The 23,582-nt window shown below is 33.2% G+C and overlaps 1 protein-coding gene across 1 annotated transcript in view; it reads left to right on the top strand.

The window, feature by feature from the left end:
• LOC145731200 (suppressor of lurcher protein 1-like) overlaps positions 1-23,582 on the top strand; it is a 137,080-nt gene that overhangs the window by 98,438 nt on the left and 15,060 nt on the right. The window contains exons 6-9 of the mRNA XM_081982866.1: positions 4,465-4,621; positions 6,160-6,219; positions 12,024-12,235; positions 17,279-17,350. Coding sequence (XP_081838992.1) covers positions 4,465-4,621; positions 6,160-6,219; positions 12,024-12,235; positions 17,279-17,350 — 501 coding nt within the window. The remainder of the gene's footprint in view (positions 1-4,464; positions 4,622-6,159; positions 6,220-12,023; positions 12,236-17,278; positions 17,351-23,582) is intronic.

Raw genomic sequence — 23,582 nt, 5'->3', positions numbered from 1 at the left:
GAACTTAACCTCGTCGGAGTCTAAAGGCTTTTGGCTGATCTTTGTTCAGAAACTCCAGTTACGAGCAGCAGAACTTTTTCCAGTTAGGAAAAGTGCAGCAATTTTTCTTTCTCGTAATCCTGTTTAGAAGTATCGGACTGCATACACAAGGACAATTAGTTCATTTATTATTAGAGTGTGATTTATTTCGTTATACTACTTTGACGTCTTAAAAGCACTTTAGAATAGAAATTGTTTCAAAAAGGGTAAAAATTATAGTCGCGGTTTATTTTTGTTCATTTTGTGGGAGGAACATATATTGTGCCGCTTAAAGGATGTTAAAACAAAACCGAGGTGCGAAGATGACTTAAAGTAGATTGATGGGCGCTATGTTGAAGCAGGACGAACTGACCTTTCGGATCTCCTGTACAGGGTGCTGCATTTTCGATGGTTTTACGGGTACAGAGAAAACGGTAATAGATAGAAAAAAAGTAGCATACGTGTTCCGATCTCATTTTCCGAGCTGAGATGACTGGCGAAGAGTGCGCTGCGCAAACTTCTTTTGTTTCAAAGATACGGGGGGTTTTTGAAAAATGGTCATTTTTCAACCTCCTCTGTATTTCATTTGCTATAAAAGTTATTAAAAAAATAAAAACGGTATCTGGTACAACTTTTCACGTAGAATTCAATGACGTAGCCGGTTTTTTTCTATTACGTTTAGTTTTTGACATATGGCAGTAAGTTACATTTTTTTAAATGGAACACCCTATATATTTGTACGTCATTTAATTCTGTTCATTTTTACCTTTTCAACAGTGTATTACAACATATAAGTTTGTAAAGGTTAATCGTCTTATTTAAAAAAAAAAGTCGTTTGCTGAGTTAAAAAAATGCCAATATCTAAAATACGAAACAAAAACAATCGGAAATCATATAAACTAACACATTATAAAATTCAATATTTTTAATAAATCCTATAATTAAAAAAAATCTAAATTACAAACAGTTCTACCGTCGCTTTAATAAGAAAAGTGGCCATTTCTATTTTCTACTATTTTTAAGGTAGAAGTTAAAAAAACTGTTTATAAACGACATGTAACATGTTAATATGAACATAGCCAGATTTTGTTTTGACTGTGGGTATTTTTATACATATTATTTAGCCCGTTTTTGTTAAAGAAACGCCTTTTTTCTAAATATCAATTTTAACATTTACAAACTTATATGTTTTAATACACCGTTGAAACAGTAAAAATCAACAGAATTAAATGACGTAAAAATATATAGGGTGTTCCATTTAAAAAAATATAACTTACTGTCATATGTCAGAAACTAAACGTAATAGAAAAAAACTGACTACGCCATTGGATTCTACGTCAAAACTTCTACCGGAAACCGTTTTTCCTTTTTTGATAACTTTAATAGCAAATGAAATACAGAGGAGGTTCCAAAATGACCATTTCTCAAAAACCCCCCGTATCTTTGAAACAAAAGAAGTTTGCGCAGCGCACTCTTCGCCAGTCATCTCAGCTCGGAAAATGAGATCGGAACACGTAGGCTACTTTTTTTCTATCTATTACCGTTTTCTCTGTACCCCGTAAAACCATCGAAAATGCAGCACCCTGTACAGCTATGGTGATTTATCTAGTTCTCAATAGTCTATGCGTTTGGCGTAAAAAACTCAACAAACGAGAACCGAACATTACTCTTTTCAAGACAGAATAGGTTTTCATTATTGCGGAATAGGGTATTAACGACAAACAATTCAAATTACCGCCCATGCTGTGGTGAATGCCGCCTGTCGCACAAACGATTATTAATGAATTTTCAGACTGATGTTGTTTCTGTTTTGCCAGAAATTGAGTCGATTCGTTAGTGGTTGGTTCGGCGATTAATGCGCAGCCTTTATTGAAAAATACCACTCGCAATATCGTATTTGTCGCTAAAACTGTATAAAAGCTTCTAGCTTAAAAAGATTAGCATGTGAATCAACCGATCAACTACTCTATCAATCAGGTATTAGCAGTTGAATAATTTGTTTATTTGGATTTTTTGGGATATCTGTTCGAGTCAAGTACAGATGACATAACAAATAAAATGTTCATTAATCCAGAGAGAAGTATTTACAGAAGTTATAAACGCTCTATAACAACCAGTTGGTAGACTGCTCGTCTTATTAGTTTAAGATTGTTTGGCAGTTCTTGGGAACTGATTATGTAACATTATACAACGATAAGATGTATTGATGGTTCGTAATGAGAGAGAAATGAAAGAAACCAAATGTCTTCTTTTAAAGGAGAATATTGAGCATATCGTTAGTATACCCAGTTTTTAAAACTGTGTTCTACAACTATTCCTGGTCTTACCAATACCTACCTCAAGAAGCTTCCTATTCTGTCCACTGCTGAACATAAGCTTCTCTTAGCGTAGACCATCCGGCTCGGTCTCGGGCATCTTGAAGATGGGGAGGATGGTTTCGACTCTGTAGTTTCATTTTGGTCCAGATTGGACAGTTTAAGCATTTATTTGACCTTATTCAGTCATTGCTATTGTGTTCGTCTCCATATTTGTAACAGCAGTCTTCCTTACAGTATTCGGCATGTCCAAGGCTTTCACTCTTAAAGCAATGAGTTAAGCAAGTTTTTGTATACGATCCCCAAATTGATGATTTGGCATTTTTTGGCTCTGGTTGTAGTATTCAATTTACTTTTGCTTTCATCTTTCCAATTATGGTATGCTGTCGAAGTCTATTCCTGTTAACATAAACATTGGATCATAAAGTTATGTCCCTTTTAGCTGTTATGTGATTTTTATCTCCTAACCCAGATTGGAGATTACTTTACTGTTCATTAACATAACCTTTCTACTGTAATTGCTCCATTTTTTGCATGCCGTATATTTGCAAATCCTTTCTTTACGTCTTTACCAAAATTTTGTCTTTTTAGCTTGACTAGGCCTTCTCTCGTGGGTCTCCTGGACAGTTTTTCGCGAACTAGGATTTACCCTTAAATCTCTTGAATTTGCTACACATTTAAAAAAGAAAGTGTTTGATTCCTGGTGTAATGCAGGTACTCACATCTTACCTCGAGACAATGGAAATTATCAGCAAACTTGGCAATAAACTGCAAACCTCCCAACGAGCAATGGAAAAGGCTATAATAGGAATCACTTTAGGGATAGTCTGCCATGTGGCACAACTAAAATGGAGAAGTCATATAGCAAGGCAGGCACATAGGATATTCATTTGGAGAACAAGGGAGACAAAACGCATCATTGGTAGACCGTAGAGACGATATCCAAAATATTGCAGAAAGGATTTGGATCCGAACCACTGTAGATAGAAGAGGGTGGACATTTTTGGAAGGACATTACATCCAGGAGTAGATGGATGAGAAGAATAAGACCAAGAAGCAGCTTTTGTTTTGAGGCTTGTGTATTGTTGTATTGAATGATAGTTTTCTGTCTTTTATTCGACCATGACACTGAATGAGTTGTCCATGTTCTTTTCTCATGTTGATGCTCAGAAAATTGCTCTCTTTGCTCGTGAAAAACATAATCTAATACTCAAAAATTATTTAGTTTTCTTCCAGTTAAAATAAATTCTGCACACCAATAAAAAATATGAGTAATAGAAAGCATGTTCTGCGATAAACGACACCAATTTATGTAAAACTTCTAACATACGAACGCAATAAAGTCGCCTCTGCCATGTTTAACTTTTCCAGAACTTCAGACAAATGGGGTGATCTCACTTTTATTTCTTTATCATATTGGTCTGCCGGAAGCTGATACAGGCTGACGGTATCGTTTTTCACTGACCATCTGCGACAGGGACTTTGGGTTATGTTTTTAACAGGTTATACTACGTGTTGTATAAGCAGGATTAATTTATGTTAAGTCCTTTATTGTTTTTCCTTCAGCCTTTAAATTTTTCAGACTTTCATAACGAAAGCTAATAGCTAGTGACTTTTTAAACGTTATGAACAAAAGATAAGGCATAACTCAACATTCCACTGAACATGGTTTATACTATTTTAACAAAAGCGTTTACTCCTTCAATTTAATGTTTAATCCTACACTGAATTGAAGTTGTTTGTCTCCTAATGCAAGTTAATATTTTAAACCGGATACAATTTAAACTCAGCTAAACTAATAGGAAAATCACCAGAAACTTGAGCAATTACAACTATTTCACTGAAATTTCGTCCTTAATACTGATCGCAGCCCGTGCAAAGGGTTTATTAAAGTTATGCGGAACTATATAATTCCAGGTACAGTTAGGTGCTTAATAATGACAATGAGTTGGTCAGAACTTGTAGCAACTCTCAAAACTGTGTAGAGTTTCGGATATTTCAGATATCCGAAACTCTAGACTCTCTGTTGGAAGTTTGAGTGATTTGAATTACACATTTAGTGAGTTTAATAGAATATGTAGGAGCGTTATGATTAGAATTAGGATTATTTAGACATATTATTCAATTTTAGGTGTATTCCGGACTGACGGAACCCTTCTACACAATACAATGTGTGATTACCAGTTTATGAGCTCTATAGAAGCACCAGCTTATGGGAAATTCTACTCACCTAGATATCCTTCCAGTTACCCTAAAAACATTAGGTGCTCATACAGGTTTAGAGCTAGGTAAGTGATTCTCTCATAATTTACTAAATAAATAGATTTACAACTTTATAAAGGTTTACTACCTATATTATACCAAAGTAATTTTCTCCACGAGAAATATATGAAAAACGGTAAACTAGAGAACTTTATTTTACAAATTTTATGTAGATTAAAAATAAAATGAAAAGTATGGCTTTGCAACAATTCAGGAAGTGAAGAGGCGTTTTAATCTCTCACCAAACCTTCACAAATTGAATTTCCACGTGGAAAAGCTTGAAAATTGCATTCAAATCAACATTGCCCAAGCGAAAACTCGAAAAGTCGAAAAACTTGAGAAACTACTTGTGTGGTTGGAAAAATTTGAAAACTCTATGACCAAATAAACGTACAATGAGGTTTAATGACAGGCTTTTAGACACCTGACAGCTGCCAAAACTTATTAAAAAAGGCTGTGAAAAGTCATCTTTTTGACGTCTCAAATTTTTATTCGTAACTCTGTGGAGGTAAATTTGGCAGTTGTGACGATCAATGATAGGTTTATACGTTAAATTTGACAGAAATGACATTTCACAGTGTGGCAGGTGACACTCGTTGTAACTATTGAAAGTCAATTTAGCAGTAAGAGTGAGATAAAACTATCAAATGCAAAATGGTTAAAAAAATTTAGCATTTGTAAGTCATTTTATATTTTTCTTGTCACTGGTGAGCGAGTTTTGTCAGTTATGACAGCTGTCACGTGACACAAGCAAATTTTAAAGTGTTTCTTAACATTACAACTATAAAATTTATCTCCATGAAGCTGTAAATACAACTTACAGTGCAATTCCTCAAAGGAACACATCTACTTGGCATTTTATAATTTCCGAATTCCATGAACTTGTTGCTTTTGATTAGCCTTTTCTTCATCATTCTCTTAGATTCTCCTAAAATTCCCTAAATTCTCTTTGAGATTTTTAAAGAAATGCATTTGTGAGAATTTCCCATCTCTACCTAGAAACAAGTGGTCTTTTATTAATATACAAGCTGATGCGAATTATCAATAAACCCACCTTTTGAACTGTATGATCTAAATGCATTTCATCATATCTCATTTAATTTATCTCCGTGTTGAATTTTCAGCTTTAAAAGCACTAAAACTCAGACAGTATGAATTTGGTTTTCTACTTTCCAGTTCAAAAACCGGACAGCTTGATTTATTAAGTAGTCAGATCCTAAAGCTCTCTAATAGAATTTTCATTTTTCTCTAATTAGTTGGATAGAAGCTATTCGGTTTTTATTAACTTGGAAATTCTCCGAGGTGGGATAATTAATCCTGTTTAAGTTCTTTTGGATAGGGTTATTAATTCCACGGTGAACGCTTTGAAATATGACCGTTTATTACGTGTTTGGCCCCTTAGCAAATAAATGTCTTGGGTAATTATAGCCGTCAAGTTAAAAAATAAACTCTGACAAGGTGAAATTTAATGATAAAAAAGGTTCATGCTGAACCACTTAGCACTCGTACTATATCCCCATCATTTTAAGCCCGTTTTCATCAAACTAATGTCTCTCATTTCCAGGTACAAGGAGAGAATACGCATTGTGTTTGAGGAACTTTATCTGCAAAAAGGAGATATAAGGTAATCATCACTCACCGAAAAAAATGTTTGGCGTATTTGTTCTAGGCATAAATTAAATGCAACCCTACAAAATAAAATTATTTTGCACAGCCTAAATTAGCTGAGAGAGTTTTTGATCGTATTCACTAAGAAAGTGGCATTACATACTTGGCAAATCTTTTCATAGCGCAGAAGGTGGTAACTATATAGCAAATTAAAATTATATTCATCATTTAGTCTGAAATCTTAAAAAAGCATAACTAATTTAAAATATTTTTGGAATTAGTGGCATTGTAAAGCTGAACTAGTTTTATGCCCAGATTCTCCTGGTGGTATATGGAGAGCTATTGCTATTTATGTTGCTAATATTCAGTTAAAACGAACATAATTCTCTAGCAAATGAAACAAGCAGTAAATTACACAAAAAGTGGTTTTGTTTGGAATTCGAGTTTTAATAATACCTACATACAATTCCAGCCAAATGAGCATAGTTCATCAATGTTAAAGAAGCCGAAATGGCTGAGGCAATTTGGAAAGTGAAATAGTCCAAATTATTAGCAGAATAATTGCAAGCAAAACCATTTCAAAGTAAATAGATCTCCTGAACCGGTGGACAGCCAGTTTCGGTTGATTGATGGGCTGCTAGGGTGTTCGGAATTTTCAAAGCCCAAACGAGCCTTAATTTTAATACGTTCGAAAAAAATAGCAAATATTTACAAAGAATTTAATTTTGTATTTATGTCAGTGACGGTGATTACGGGGCCAGTTTCTACATAGGTGTCAAAGTTGATAAATTCTTTGCGAGCTTTTTGTTGACTTTTCATTATGGCGCACAAATAGTCCTCTCTATAATGGAGCATTGTTTTACAGGTCAGCTTTATTGCAACGTTTTCAAAGCCTGCCTAACGTTTTATGTGAAAACTTCATATTCACTTTAATAGGCGCAGAAATTTAAACGGAACAATTTATTTTTTTGAAAGCCAATTTAGTTGTCTGCCCTACACGGTATTTTGATGCATTTTAAATTGCAACGTTGGCAACAAAATGTGCAAAACAACAAAAAAATGTTCGGATGTCCTGTAATATATGACAAATTTTATATCAGGAAATTTTATTATTACAAAAAAGTGTCATGCATTTTGAGTGCAACAATAACTAATCTAGAAATGTTAAGTAATTTTTTTGAATAATGAGTAAGACATAGACAATATAAATTTTAAAAATTCTATCTTCTACCAATACAGGGACGCTTTGGAGTGAACCGGACTTTAGTAGAGTGAGAAACCGCTTTTACTGGATCAACTGTAGAAAGGACGTCGAGGAATGGTGTAAGCGGTGTAACCTGTGTTGATCAAAGAAAGGTCCAAGAAAACGACCGAAAGAATGATGCAGTATATCTCCGGCAGTCCATGGGAAAGAGTAGCAGTGGACAAAGCAGGTCCATTTCCCCGAATTGAATCCGGAAACAAATATCTGATGGTAGCAATGAACTAAATCAGGAAGCAGTCACCGTAGTGGAAGCGTTGATAACCAACGTAATTGAAAACCATGGGGTACCTTTGGAGATTCACACAGACCAAAGCAGGAACTTTGAATCAGATATTTGAAAGCAATTAATGACTGTTCTGGGAATCAGAAAAACTCGAACGACACCACTGCACCCTCAGTACGATGGAGTGGTCGAGAGACATAACAGGACCATCAATCAGTACCTATCCATGTTTGTGAGCGATATTCAAAGAAATTGGGACAAGCTGATACCGCTATTGTTCTCGACTTATCGGAGTTCACAGCAGGAGTCTACAGGCTATACACCATCTATGCTTTTAATTGGACGAGAAATGAGGCTACCCGTAGATCTCTTGTTTGGCAAACCAGAAGATGATCCAGGCCAGCCAACGGTTCAACTTCCTGACTATGAACGTCAGGAATAAGTTAAAACTGAACAGCGACCGTATGAAGATGGGACTGGACCACATAAGGAAGGGGATGATGTATGGTTGTATCAACCCAGAAGAAAGAAAGGATTGAGCTCAAAATTACAACGACCCTGGGAAGGACCATACACGATAGTGAAGATAATAAACGATCTAATATACCGAATTCAACTTTCAGCAAGATCTAAACCAAAAGTAGTTCATGTGGAGAGACTAAGTCCATACAGAGGAAGGAATCCGCCATCTTGGAACCTTCAGAATGACGATATCCGGGACGAATAGCTTTTAAAGAAGGGGGCAGTGTTAAAAAGACCTCATAACCAGATGGTGACTGGATGTGGTATGGATGGATGGTATATCAGAAGTATCTAGAGAACGACACATTATTTTTCGTTGAAATTTGGAGTGAAGCCTTGGTTGTTTTCAAACTTTATTTCTAAAATATTTGGGACTTTTTCAGTGTTGCCAGATCAGTCGGAATGAACACCAATATATACACCACAATATTTCATAAAAATAGTGGATTTGTCAGCAAAACATTAGTCTGAAATTGTCAAGGTTCGAATAATGGGTCCAATACGATAAAACTTTTATTTTCTGACCACATTTCTGACTGACATACAACTGACAAAACTACTGAACAACAACACATTTCCACCACCTGACAGGTCTACCTTGCTGGCATAACCCAACAATGGTAGTAACTAAAACTTTTCTGCCTAATGCATTATATTATTATGATGGAATATGTTCGTAAAACCACCAATCACAAAACGTAACGTTTATAAATGGTGGTTTTTAGGGACATATTCCATCCATACTATAAATACAATTTCCTCCAACCTACGTGTATTTACAGAGCGGCGTAAATTCCACTCATGTACGAGCGTTGCGGTTCGCTGCGTTTACATGTTCCAACTGGAAAAAAAAGTAAACAGCGTGCTTTGACTGGCATAAATGTAGGAAGGAAAAGATTTCACGTCACAACGAAAGAGGGATGAAAAAGGAAGTCACTTCGCGCATCTTTCCGTGTTGCGGTTGTTAAATCACACGAAGATTCCCCATTTATTTTGGCCACCCCTCGACTTGCCGAGACAGGAAATTATATTCGAGGAACCACAGCAAAAACACGACACAATAGATAAGGAATAAGGAAGGATATCAGAACGGCGACGGCTGGAAATCGATTATAGCCTTCCGTTCAGGTTAATTCTTACTTTTTGCAAAATGAAGCCAATTGATTAGCGCCTCTAATCATTGGTGCCAGGAACTTTTCACTAAATTTTCATGACGGCCCTTAGTCCTTTTGCTGCAACGTATACGTACTTTAACACAAATATCAAAAGATCTTTTGTAACGCCAAAATGCCGAGTCACAACTTTGTTTCTCTTTGCTTTGTGTCGAGTACAAGTTAATAAATCAAACATCGTTTGGTTCGATATAACAAAAATGCGTTTGCCTTTCTGACCCGGCGATTGTCAGATAATAAGTTCATTCTTGGGAGATCATAAAAACAGCCAGAGACAAGAAAAAGGAGGTAGCTCGTTTAACAATGCTATCAAATGTAGAAGGCTGATAGATGTTATAATCCCTTTGCTTTTGTTACATTGAATGATTTGTACAGAATCGAATTTTCTTTAGTTACTACCTTTTCTTTGTTCTTATTTTTTTTTTGATGTGGGTTCTTTGTGAACTCAATTTTAAAAAATTACTTTATTCCGAGTGTAGTTGAAAGTTTCAATTTGAAATATCTTTAAAACATTGCGATCGATTTTCTCCTATAAACTATTAAACCAACTGCTACGTTTTGAAGTGAGAAGTAAATCTAATCGACTGGGAAATGAATCTATCAAACGTGGCCGGCAATTCACCAGAGAGAGATCGAACATGTTAAAAGTATCCACGAACCGAATTTCTCACCGACATCCGCCAAAAAAAAATGTAAATCGAACTAAAGGGGTTCCGTAATGTAGAGCTCGAATCAGCTAAGAAAAGGCCACAGGCGTCATCAAACGATGATGTCACGATCTCTGTACGTCTCGCTTTAAATATTGCTGCTCTCGTTACTTTCCAAGTTGTTGCAGCCAGTCAGTGGCGTGCTATTATTTTATCAGTAAAATGAAACATTTTCGTCGTTTTTAATAAAGAAAATAAAAGACAACAAGTTTTTCAAAGGAATGGAAACTCCTTCTGCTTCTTTCTTCATAAATTGTAAGACGTTACTGACGATTTCACGGCCTTGGCTGTATATGATAACACCTTTCTTTCCAACCTTTTTGAAAGACATTTTGACAAAATAACGTTTTTTATTCATAACACTATGTGAACTTCAACTGCGACCATCAACAATACAACCAAAACACCAGACTAAAACGGAACCTAACCTAACCCCCTAAGTCTCCCTGTCCGCCACTACATTTTTTTAAACTTGGCAACACCGTTTAGAGTGCCGGCTAGTAAAAGCATATAAAAAGGTCCAAATGTACCTGGCCGCTGCCGCATCTGTTTTAATTGTGTCCAAGTAAAAACCGTACTACGTTGCCAAGTGGCTTTTTGACCGCTTAACAATATATTTTCGGGAATATTTTAATAGGACGCCTCTGATTATATCTAATGCGACGGCAACTGTAGAAGGAGAAAGAAATAGTTTTAAAAACTGCGTCATTGATGATGCGGTGGCCTTTTCTCATCTGATTCGAGCTCTATTAAGCTACGCATCATTTATTACATAAAATGTCCTTTTCATGAACTTTGCTATTAGCTCCAACTCGCCAAATGTGCAAAGAATCGTAGACTTTTTAGTATATTTAAAAAGACTCATGCCTTTCAACTTGGAATTGAAGAGGGTCTTTGTCTCTTTGAAAGTGAAGCCACTTTGTCACGGGCTTTAGGACGCCTTTCCGTAACAATTTAGTGTCGCATATAAAATCACAGTCAAATGCACGACGGAAAATGTTTAGTATTTTTTCATGTTAGATGGTTTTAAAAACTATTACTAAAAACAACATTTCCACGCCACGAACAACACTAAGACTAATGAATTATTTCGTCAATTTTAAAAAAAGCACGAAAACGATATTTTTTAGGTCACGTTCTTTTTCTGCTGAAATATGGCCCAAGCCTACGTAAATTCAGTTATACAGAAACCCTCATTAAATTTCTTATTTTTACAGTCGTCAATATTATTTTTGCGTTTTATGAAAGAAATATTAAAACTGCTTTTTTAGGGGCCAAAATGTTTAATTCATTCATGGAATGTTTTATTTTTCCAAAACATTGTTTTTAGGGCGAGACAATGCGAGAATTAAAAATATAATTAAATGACACAGTGGGATCTTCAGGAATACGAAAATTCGCTTTTCAACGTGGTAAATTATATTTACAGTAAGAATACAAGTAGATGGTTTTTAAAGTGTAAATACACTCAAAGCAAACTAAGACCTGACTGAGAAATCTAACTTTTATTTTCTTCTAAAAACAAACGAATTTCAAATATTAACCACCATACCATGCGGACTATCTCCAACTTGCATAAATATTTCATTTTATGTTTATTTTTGTTGTAGTAGTAACAATTTAGTTTTATTTACAAACTTGCATACCTAAGCACGCGATTTCAAATTAATTGAAATTTTTTTCTTATTATTATTGTATATATCATTTATTGATTAATATTATTAGTTTGTATAGTAACTACTAACAGTTGTATAGATAGTATAGTAATCAGTTCAAAAATACACTTCTATAACACTGTGGCATAAGCAACAAAACCAAAAGATTGCATAATTTTAAAATAAAAGATATTTGTGTATAATTGTTAACGTTATTCTGTATTTTAAGTTTTTGATTCATTTTTTGACATTCACTAATGATATTATTATTTTTTAGTTGTCTGAACAGAGCAGATCTAATACGGATTTATGATGGAAAATCCAGTGCAGATCGAGCCATTAGCGTACTGTGCAACGAAGGGAACGAACTGGAAGTACTTTCTACAGGGTCAGAATTATTTATAGAATTTGTGGCTAACTCCGACAGGCCCGGCCAGGGCTTCAAAGGTCGATACCAATTTCAACAAATGGAAGAAACGAACGTAATAGGTAGGTCTAGATACTATCATTGTTTATGTTTTTAAGGTAAGAAAGGTAAGAAATTCAGTATAATCAATCTACTACAGCTGTGATTTTATATAATGATACTAATTTTTTTTTCATACTAAAACGGTTCTCACAGAGGCAGAAAGGAATTACTGATTGGAAAATGATCAATGATGATGATCAAGAATATTGTCGGGGGCAATACCATAAGAGCTCAGATTTAGCCGGATAATTTTTGTGCTTGTCTTAGAACACTTTCTTTTTGGTGTAACTGCATGAGACCTGTTGTAACTAAATCTTTGCTTGATTTTGCCAAACAGGTCGAGTTTTGTACCATAAAGAAAGTATGAGAAGACAAGCGGAAAAATTATCCTGTTCAAAATCTGAGCTCGAATGGTATTTGATAAGACAATTCCATGAATATATTCAATAATATAATAAGACTGCGACTGCCTTGTACTGGCAGAAATACATTTTTCTGGTTCTTTAGATTTTCTGCAGTAGAAGTCTATCCGAAGCGAGCCATAACCAAAACAATACGAACAAAAATCAAAATTGACAGTGCCAGCAAAAATCTCAAGGTGAGACATTGCAACAATAGAAGGGTAGAAAAATCCGTGGAAACGATGAAATCAACAGAAAAATTTATCCGATTTTTTTATCCACTAGCAAACTCTCTTCCTTCCTTATTAGCCGATAGCAAACCGTGTTTTGATGACGTATATATGGCACTTTTTGTACATGAGTGGAATTGTCTCCTTCATTTGGTTGAAAGGTGTTTTCTAGATGTTCAGCATATCTGACCGCCGTCTATTTGTTATTTTTTGCCCAAGTACCGTCGGAGTTTCTAATTGGTGATTCTTGTACCACTGGTCGTATTAACTTTGCTATAGCTCTCCACGGTGAATATTCAGTTTTACCATCATTTGAAATATCATCATTTTTAGATTTTTGAGTTATCGTTACTTAGTCTGAGATTAGGGTTCTTATCTTTTTTGGATATCTTGTGCCCTCAGAACGAGAGGTAGCCTTAGGAGTATTACTCCAGTGCTGAATTATAGGAATAATTCTGCTTCGTTATCCAATTCAGGTTTGCATTGCTAGTCAACGTAGCCTTCTTTTTGCAGGATTCTGTCTCTCAGCGTCACTTAAGAAATATTTTTTTTTCATGTGTGCCTCAGCAACTTTAGCTTCTCTTACAAGTGTTACAACTATCGTGATATACGTGTTTCTTTTTGCTTAGTTTAATACTACGCAAATTTGGGTCAGGTGTCATTATAAAAATATGGGAAATAGTCACTTTAATTTTGAAAGTTTTAGCCATGCAGTACTCGTTCAGACGACTCGATTCCATTACAACAGACGTGCTTTTATTCATATTGCACGCCTTTGGGAAAATTGCCGCTGCGGTGATATCATCTTTATATCGTCGGCAATGCGGAAGTTACAATAAAATAAATATTATAGACGTATGTATATATTATCCATGTTACGTATCATTTGGATTTCATATTTTTGCAACCTAAAAACACGTTGTTTTTTACGTTAAATACGCAAGAATGTTTACACAGACTTTTTCTAAACAGTGCGGAAAACACTAAATTATTCATATACTATATGTAAACTACAAATTAGGTAAAGAATAATTAAAACACTTATTATAGTGGTATTATTGCTGCTATTTGCAATTTGAATACACCAAGAAAACAACAAGACTTTACACGCGAACTTTAATAAGAATGATCATCATATCCCTCTTTCGATCTTAATGATATACTTTTCTACTTATAAGTAGTAATTTTGATTACAGCAATAATCAGTACACTGTAGCCAATTTCTATTTAACCAGATTTCCACCAAACAAAAGAACATCAAGATAAAAAAAGTCAGCCAATTCCGACAAAACAGGAACTTGAGTTTCCTCCAAAAGAAACATTTGAATGACTTGACAAAGTCTCATGGCGTGACGGAAAGATCTAGGAGTTTTCTTGTAGTGTCTTTGTTTTTCTAAATAGAGAAACGACTCGGTGGAAACTATATGAAAGGATCAATAGGAAGTATTTCTTGTTTCGGTTTTTGTATACAGATTGTTTGAAATTGGGAAACAACTATCTTAAAGTTTCTACAATCCTTTTGGTCATATTATTATCAAATATCAAATAATATTATCTAACTTTATACTTAATTTTCTCTGTCTTATTAGCGAGTGATAAAGTTGAGAGAGAGAGGTGAAATGAAGAAAAAACATTTCATTATGATGGACCTCGTGTCATATTGCAAGCAAACTGCCAAAGCAAGGATAAAAACCAATACAACAGACAAGGTTGATATAGAATGAGAGTTGAGAAAGAGTGAGACAAAGATGAATTTGTTATTACTGCTTTTCAATTTTTAAAGTCTCTGGATAACTCAATAAGTATAATTATCAATGGTGAGTGTCTAAAGAATATGCTATTCGCGGATGATACTATGATCATGGAGGAAAGGAATTATTGCAATTGCACTAACTTAAAAAAAAAAACGATTTATTGCTCTATGAACATTGGATTGGCAGTTGTAATGTTACGCAGCGATTCATGTAGAATGTAGTGTAATGTCACGTGAGCACTATCACACACGTCATAACTGTAATCACACGTACCAAACATATATACCACTGGACGCAGAGCTATAAAGAACATTTTGTCAAAATTTAAGACGTAATTTAGTGGCAGGTGACTGAACTGTCAAATCACACTCATTACGACATATGAAGCTATAAAACATTTCGGCTAGTCAAAATAATTAGGTGAAATTGACATTAGTTGTTAAAGTAAGTAGCAGTTTTCCTTCTTTGATCCATATTTTATAATAAGATTTAAAAATTAAATTTCATAGCAACAATTGATTTATGAGTTACCCAGTTAATATTTCTCGGGTCTTGTTTTCGTTTTAGGTCAAAAATGAAGGCAAATAATGTGTTTTGTACGAGGAAGTTCCCAAGACAATTCCAGTAAACAATATTATATTTCACAAGCAAAATCATTATAAAAAAGCTTTTTATTTAAAAAAATGTCTCAACGTGTTATTAGTTTATTAGTTATTACATAAATAACAGTTTCGAGTAACTTATATGAATTAGTTTGCTGGAAGTCGGTATAATAAAAAGGGTAACATGGTTAAATTCATACAACAGTTGTTCAACTCTATTAAAAACTACAAAATTCTCAAAAGTCTGTACTGGAATATTTCCTATAACTTTTACCTTTGCTTAAATTAAAATAGTTAAAAACTAAAATTATTATAAGCTAATTTTTTATAGTACATCAACTTATTTTACTGCAAAATTATAACACACAGCTTTTATCATAGAGACTACTTTTATGGTGTAATAAAATTTTGAATACTTTGGCTACATATCAGTTTTATTATTCGATATTTCCCCAAAAAGTACAGTAAAATCTCGTGTACAAAAAGTCATAAAACACTGGAAAAAGTTTCAGATGTGGTAACAATTATTAAAGTCTGTTCTTGAGCTGTGGATTATTACTTTTCTTTTACCCAATCACGTAAAACACATTGAATGCTGGCAATTTTCTGATAAAATTTCTCCAGTGAGGCGTCCGTTAGAACTCTTTATTACAGTTTGAGATTTGCTAAATTAACACACAAGGTTGATTATATCTACCATGAAAAAATTGCATTAGTTGAGGATTGCCGAATATTACTTCATAATGTGACAAGTTTATTTTTTTTTCGATTCTCAAAATATCATACTTAATTTTAATAAAGTTATATGTTTTCTTGGTATTTTCATTGGTAACGTGTTTTTAGATACAATTTTACCTTCACCATATAATGATATAAATTGGAATTATAACTAAGAAATAAGACCACAAAACACTAGTGGTTCAAACAGTTTTAAATAACTTTCTATATAATAATTAATGCATGCAAAAAATTACCAATTTGAGTAAAAAACTAAATGATCACTTGGACACCATGTTAGTTTTAGTGCTGACATCTGTTTGCGCTATGTTGAACGCCTAAACTCAACTGAGTTTTATCAAAAATCTATATTACCCTCTATCGACCCTGTTTTAGGGCGCCCTCTCTATGAGTATATGTTGAAGCAGGCATTGATTAGAAGTTTCTGTATAAGTTAGTTGAAGAGAAGACTGCTGTAATATAATTATACCTGATAAGTTACAGTTACCCTTCTAAGGGAGAAGTTTTGTAGTTGGAGTTTTTTGCTATATCTGTAATATTTTCATACATCCCATAAGGTGTACTAAAAGTGTTAATTTAACAAGAACGTTAAATAAAAGTACTATTTTTATTTTTTTATTTTAAATAAATGCATAAGTTTGCTGCTATTCATTTAAGTGTCCATCAAATAATGAAAAAGTTCTACAGTTTTGTGACAAAGTTGCTACAAATTGCATTATTTCCAACTATCAAACATTTAAAGTATCTTGTTGAAGAGGAAAAGAAAGAGGCTGATCCAATAAAACTATAAGATTGTTAATCCTTTATTTTTATTTTCTCATCCAAATATCTTTTCTAGTAATAGTTCATATAGCTGTCCGGTTCTTTCTTTCGAATAACATGATTTTTATTTAAGTAGGTACATCAATTCCAGTTCTTTGCTATTGTTCACCGTTTTCAAGTAATTGTACAAAAACAATGAGATAGTTAAAAATCAAAAATAGTGTAGCAAGTACACTGTTACATTTTAGGCTGGTAAAGTTATATGACAAGTTGAATTTTAATTAGAAAGTCTGATAGGTTCTTAAAGCATGATATGATATTATTTTCCATATTGCAACATTGATGTGCATGGCTCCAGACAAAAAACTAATGAAAACTCTGAGTATGTAATATACGATTAAAAACATTTCATTCCCATTACAAGTATGTAATAAAACTTTCTGGGATTAGCAAATAAAGTTTTAATTAACTTTGTAATTGAAAGGAGCCGTTAGGGAGGATATTAAATCTAAATGTGCTTTTGTTTGCCAAATCGATTTGAAAACCCTGTTATGAAAAGTGTAATTTCCTTTTCAGATAACAACAAACCAAACAAGCTTGGTAGTTTCCTGTTTCCCACCGATTTGGAACCGAGCGTCAGCGAAACACGTAAGTTATTTTGCATTTTGCTCATTTCAAATCTACATAAAGTATTATAAATTTTGGTAATGAGTGTCACGTTTATACGAAAAAGTTCGATAAAGATATGGGTGCAAAGTTCACTGTTTCAGGTGCAATTTTCTGGACTCAAGTCAAGAAAAACTCCTTTACTTTATATAGTGCTCATAATCCAGGAAAGCAAAAGGAAAGTTTCCTTGTTCGATAAAGATATAACTTTACTGCTAACACTTAGTAGTAAAATATGGTTCTATTTGTTCGTCTGCAGCTATAAATAACCGGGCGAAAACTATTGATGCGGTAATCATTTAGAGTTATCGTTGAAAAGTTTAGAAGCTACCTCAAAATAGTGCGTTTCAGTTGGATGAGTTTCATGAAACTCCAAATTTGCTTAAAGTGAAAATTAGCAACTTTTTATTTTCAGCTAAAATCATGTTATAAAGCAAAGCTAAATTAGGTTATATACACAAAATTTTTAAAGAGAGAAGCGTTTCATATCATGACAAATTATATGTAGCGACGACAGTATAGAAGTTTTCTATTATCATGTCCCTTTAAAGTAAAAAATGTGAATTTTTATAAATTATCAACGTTCTAGAATGACACCAAAAATGACTGGTAAAAGGAAATTAATTTAGTACTGCGTCTCTATCGTGACAAAGTATCTTTATTATACAAATTCGTTGAGCCTCACTGCTTTAATACCCCCTTAACCAGCACATCAAGAAAACACTTTAAGACATTTGTCGGCGTTAAATTGTTTGTTGTTTTTCCGGCCAAAACCTAAATAACTAGAACGACATTTGTGAAAATCCTACCCTTTTTGATAGTACATCATGGTGGGATCATTAGAGGGTATCAGTAAAAATGTCAGGTCACAATGTCCTTAATAAGCCATTTTTTCTGTCTGGTTTTATTAAAATATTAAAATTTTTTGTGTTGTAGAATATTTAATAATGTAAAATTCATTCAAGCGTGTACTTTAGGTATTACGAAATTAGACAAGAAAAAAAGAAATTTGGAACTTTCCTTCTGACGTGCTCTGAAAACGAATGAAACAATTCTCGTGCAAATTAATTAGTTCAAATTTGTTATGAAAAACATTTCTCATTTCTATTAAAAATTCGTAAATTTCAGTTAAATATATAGCTACATATTAATGATAATTAAAATTAAACACGTTGATGGTCTAGTCACTTGCAATGATTATATTGCAATGATTATATTGCAAGTGACTAGAGATAGCTTGCTAGTAGTAGTTAAGGCTATTTCCTATTTCATATGCATTGAGAACTATGAAAAAGAAATAGTATGATTATATTTTTACATATACCAGCTTGTTTTAAGTGGTATGTTAACAGTAGTATAAGAAAATGAAATGTTTATATCTATAAATGTAAAATAATTACTAAAACCACAAAAATGTTACTTAGAACCTAATAAAACTTTAAAATCTATTTAGAGTAGGTATTATTTGAAAATCATAGAATTTTTATTTTGTTAAGCAAAAACTGTGCTTTAATTAGTGCAAAACAAAACTAAAATTAATCGATCTTCAGAAAATACATCATGGTAAATTGAAGACGTATACTCTTGATACAAACATTTGTAAAAAATATTTTCAAAAGACAATCCAAAGTTCGACTGAAATTATCTGACTTACCAAGTCAATTTTAGGCCTAAAAGTGTTTGAAATTTCAAAAAACTTTAAAGTTTGTTTATTAGTTACATGTTTATGATTGAAAGTCAATTTTCCAAGTTTTTCATTAAAACTGGGACTTTCCAAGTTAGTTTTAGGACTAAAAGTGTCTGTAACACAGCAAAAAACATTAAAATTGGCTAAGTAGTTACTCTTGTATAATTTAAAATTCACTGAAAAACTCTGACTTTCAAAGTCAATTTGAGATTCTTCAAAAACTTAAAAATTCCTCCATTTGTGACATTTCTATAATTTTAAGTCAAATATTCCAGTTTTGTAGTAAAACTGTGAGTTTTCAAGTCAGTTTCACGACTAAAAGTATTTAAATCACAGCTGAAAACTTTAAATTTTGCTTATTAGATACATTTTTATGATTGGAGTCAAATTTCCAAGTTCTACAGTAAAACTGTAAGTTTTCAACTAAATTTTATGACTAAGAGTGTTTGAAATTCAGCAGGAAACTTTAAAATTGGCTAAGTAGTGACATTTCTATCAATTTAAGCCAATTTCCAAACTTCTACTAAAAAAGCATGACGTTTCAAGTTAATTTTAAGACTACTTAAAGACAACACAGCAGAAAACCTTAAATTGTGTAATTAGCCAGATTTCCGTGATTTTAAGGTAATTTAGAACACTTGAATTTTATTTTACATTAAAACTGTGCTTTTTTAAGTCAAATTTAAGATTAAAAATGTTTGAAATGAAGTAAATAAATAAAAAAACTTACTTGATGTTAAAATTTCTGGGTTCTTCACACTTTTGAAAGGAAACTGGAAGTTTTTAACTCAGTTTTAAGATTTACCGGATTTAGAAACTTGTAGATGACATTGAAATTAATTTAATAGTCAAATTTATGGCCTTTCAAGAGAGTTTTCCAAGTTTCCAAGTAAATCAGTTAGTATTCAAGTCAATTTTTCATATTTTAGGGTTTGGAAACGTGTAGATAGCATTGAATCTGTCTTATTAGTCAAGTTTCTGGACCTTCAAGACTATTTTCAAAGTTTCCAAATTGAGATAGGCTTACTAGTGAAATTTATGGACTTTCACGACCGTTTTCAAAGTTTCTAAGTTGTCAAGTATTTTTAGTAATTTAGGGCTGGGTTAGGTTAGGATAGCTTTGAATGTGGCTTAAATAGTCAAACTTATGAACTTTCAAGAGAGTTTTAAAAGTTCCCAAGTAAATCAGTAAATTTCCAAGTCAATTTTAAGTCTTGTAGAATTTGGAAATGCGTATTTAACATCTAAATTGGCTTAATAGTTAAATTTATGGACTTTCAAGACAGTTTTCAAAGTTTCCAAGTAGATCAGTGAGTATACAAGTCAATTTTTAGTCTTGTAGGGTTTGGAAACGTGTAGATAGCATTGAAATTGGTTTAATATAGTCAAATTGATGGCCTTTCAAGAGAGTTTTCAAAGTTTCCAAAACAATTTTTAGGCTTTTAGGGTTTAGAAATGTGCAGATAGCATTGAAATTGACTTAATAGTCAAATATATGAACTTTCAAGATAGTTTTTAAGTTTCCAAGTAAATTAGTGAGTTTCAAAGTCAATTAAGTATTTTAGAGTTTCGAAACGTGTAGATAGTATTTTAGTGGTAAATCCAAATTAACGAAAATAATAGATACAAATCTAGGCTAGAGGAAACTGGAGAAAAGAAAGATAATAGAATACACTGAGCCATTTAGTTCGGTTGTTAATATAGCACCAAAAGTATTGATAGCTTTATAAAACCCATAAAATTGACTACTGAACACCCTGTAGGATTAGCCACACCTAATTTTAACCGATTCCATTTAACACAGTATTATCTAATTAAACGGTTAATGGTAGCTTTACATGTATAAACTGTGAATTAATAACGGTACAAACTCCAATCTGGCATAATCAAGCTATAAAGTGCGAATTATGAATAGTTTATAATCTGGACTCTTACCCCATTTCCTATTACCGTTACTAACCGTAATAGTGTTGGGGTTCCACTAAAAGCCTCTCATTCTGTCGAGAGAGGACACAAATCCAATTTTTCAATTTACTCAATAGAGTTATACCGTTTGAGCAGAGACGTAAACTCTATGAGAGGCAATTTTGTAAAACGCATTATTTTTCTATTTTTTTTTTATTTAGTTAAGACACTTTTACAGCAAAAGCTGGAAATCCTTTAATAGCAAAGCAAAATCTTATTCCAAAACAAACTAATTAGCAAACAATCAGAACTCTAGCTTTATAAGAAATATTCGAGGCTAGCCAATTATTCGGCAAATTAACTTCATCAAGTGTGCCCCATGGCATTCGCATTATTAATTAATAATTCAAAAGTCTCCGGCGACGTTGCCACCTCAAATCGTACATGGAGGGCGTGGAACTAGAAAATACAACCGCGGCTAAATCAAGTTTGCATATTTCAGAAGGGGTTGCAGCTTGGGGGATGCATAATTTAGGTGCACACCGGTAGGGATATGTGTGCTTGAATGTCACGAATGCCTAATGCGTCCTTTTACTCCTGCTAACCAACATTTTTCTGGGTCGTGATTCAGCCCTGTGACAATATACGGCCCATTTAAAATTTGATTCAGGTTGTAATCAGGCATATTGAGTACTATGGAATGAGAACCATATGTTGACTGAAATCGAGCCTAAATTAGAATTCTAATAGAATTTAACGAGTGTTGTGGCCTGGAAAATTCAGGCAGGAGGTGAATGATCCATATATCTTAAATTGATTTTGGTGTATCAATTCACATTACATGGTCAATTTAACGACTGCCATCAATCATATTGATGCAGTCCATAGGGAATGTTTTCTTATTTAAATGGAGAAAAAATAATTTTTTTACCAGTTTAGAACCAAAATTACACATGTTCCTAGTTTAACTTTTAAACAGAGAAGATAATTGCTTTAAATAATCCCGCTCCAGGATTTTCCTATAGAAGAATAATGTTATCTAAGAAGTTCCTGTAATGGACTATTCATGAAAACGCTTTCAATATATTGTCTTGTTCATGAATAAAATAATAGGATACTTCAGGTTGCTGCCACGTGGACGTCAAGTTAGTTAAGTTGACTTTTACGTAGCACCGTCTACTTCTATTTACATTTTTTGTAGTTTAGGGAAGCCAGAGAAATTTGTTGTTTTGCCACAATTGATCGGTTTCAGTTATAGAGGTAATGTCAAAGATTTCATTTTTTAAAGAAGTTAGAGTTGTGAATGACAACGCTGTACACTCGATATCTAGATAATTATAGAAGCAGTTTTAATAGATTTTCTTCTACTACTAACTATTGCTCTTCAACTTTCATTAAAAAGCACCATCTGTGTTTGGTTTGGCTCTATATTAATTTAATATTGACCATTTGAGGACACTTAATAAACCAGTGAAAACACCTCAATATATTTAAGAAATAACTATATTTATAGGTAAAATATTCACAGAGACAAAACTTACCACTGCTACAAGCAATGGTTTCTAGAAGATTTTTCAATTTGAACAGCATTTCAGTCAGTTCAGCTGGTACTATATGTATTATCACAATTACAATATAATCTTATAGTATCCTAAACCTAGGTGATCTTACCTTTAGTACCCCGGTTTTCAATACTTTTCAAATCGATGAAGTGGATTTTGTACCCCATTTTTACCGCTGAAATTCAATCTGAATTCAGTTCAGGTTTTCCTAGCAGGAGTAATGTAGAATGCATTACTCCTTACAGAAAAATTAGCAAGGCATAAGCTTTAGTTCAAGTTTAACAAAACTTATTTTAGGCTCAATTGCATCACAGTGGATCAATCTTTCAACCTAGTTTAAGTCAGTCACTTTGACAGCAATGCATTTCATATGATAAAGTTCAATTACCTACCAGTCAACTGAACCGGTCTTTGTACTGTGATTGTACAACAGCCCCAAATTTAAATTTAATTACCTGTAATGCAATGTTTTGAACGTACTTAAGTAAATTTCAATTTAGTTTCCGTCAAATCTCTCTTTTTAAAGCAAGAATCCACTTCTTATCGAGAAAAATTCTTTAGACGAATCTTGTGCTTGAAATTCAGATCTGTTGGATTTCAAAAAAATCTAGTTGCGATGGGCAGTGTCGGACCATTAAATAACTAAATACTGTTCAACAAATCTTAAAATCAAATCAGTTCCATCAATTTTATGTTAAAGTTCTACTAAAACTGTATCCGGAGGGCGACCAGAAGAGATTAGATTTTGGTTTGTGGGCTCTAATCCAAATTAGGGAGAAGAGAAAGTTTGCTTGGACAATGTTTTCCTACCTTTCATAGAAATTTTACTGTAAATAGGCATAATTTGCCTTACTATGCAAGGGAAAATTGAGTGTCTAGGAAGGCTAAAGAGTAATTGGACTAAACATGATTACATTCTATTATAGTAAAAAAGCAGATTAACAAAATTAAGAGAGTTGGTTCAGAAATTGGTAAAATTGATCAAACATTGGTTTATTCGCGAAAGAATTATTCAGAGTAGTAGTTCTTGTAAGGTGAAGGTCTTGTCAAGAAAAATGTA

This window comes from Ips typographus, linkage group LG6, assembly GCF_016097725.1.
Source record: "Ips typographus isolate SLU linkage group LG6, UJ_Ityp_2.0, whole genome shotgun sequence".
NCBI classification, from domain to species: Eukaryota; Metazoa; Arthropoda; class Insecta; order Coleoptera; family Curculionidae; genus Ips; species Ips typographus.
This window is presented reverse-complemented; position numbering and strand designations above follow the sequence as displayed.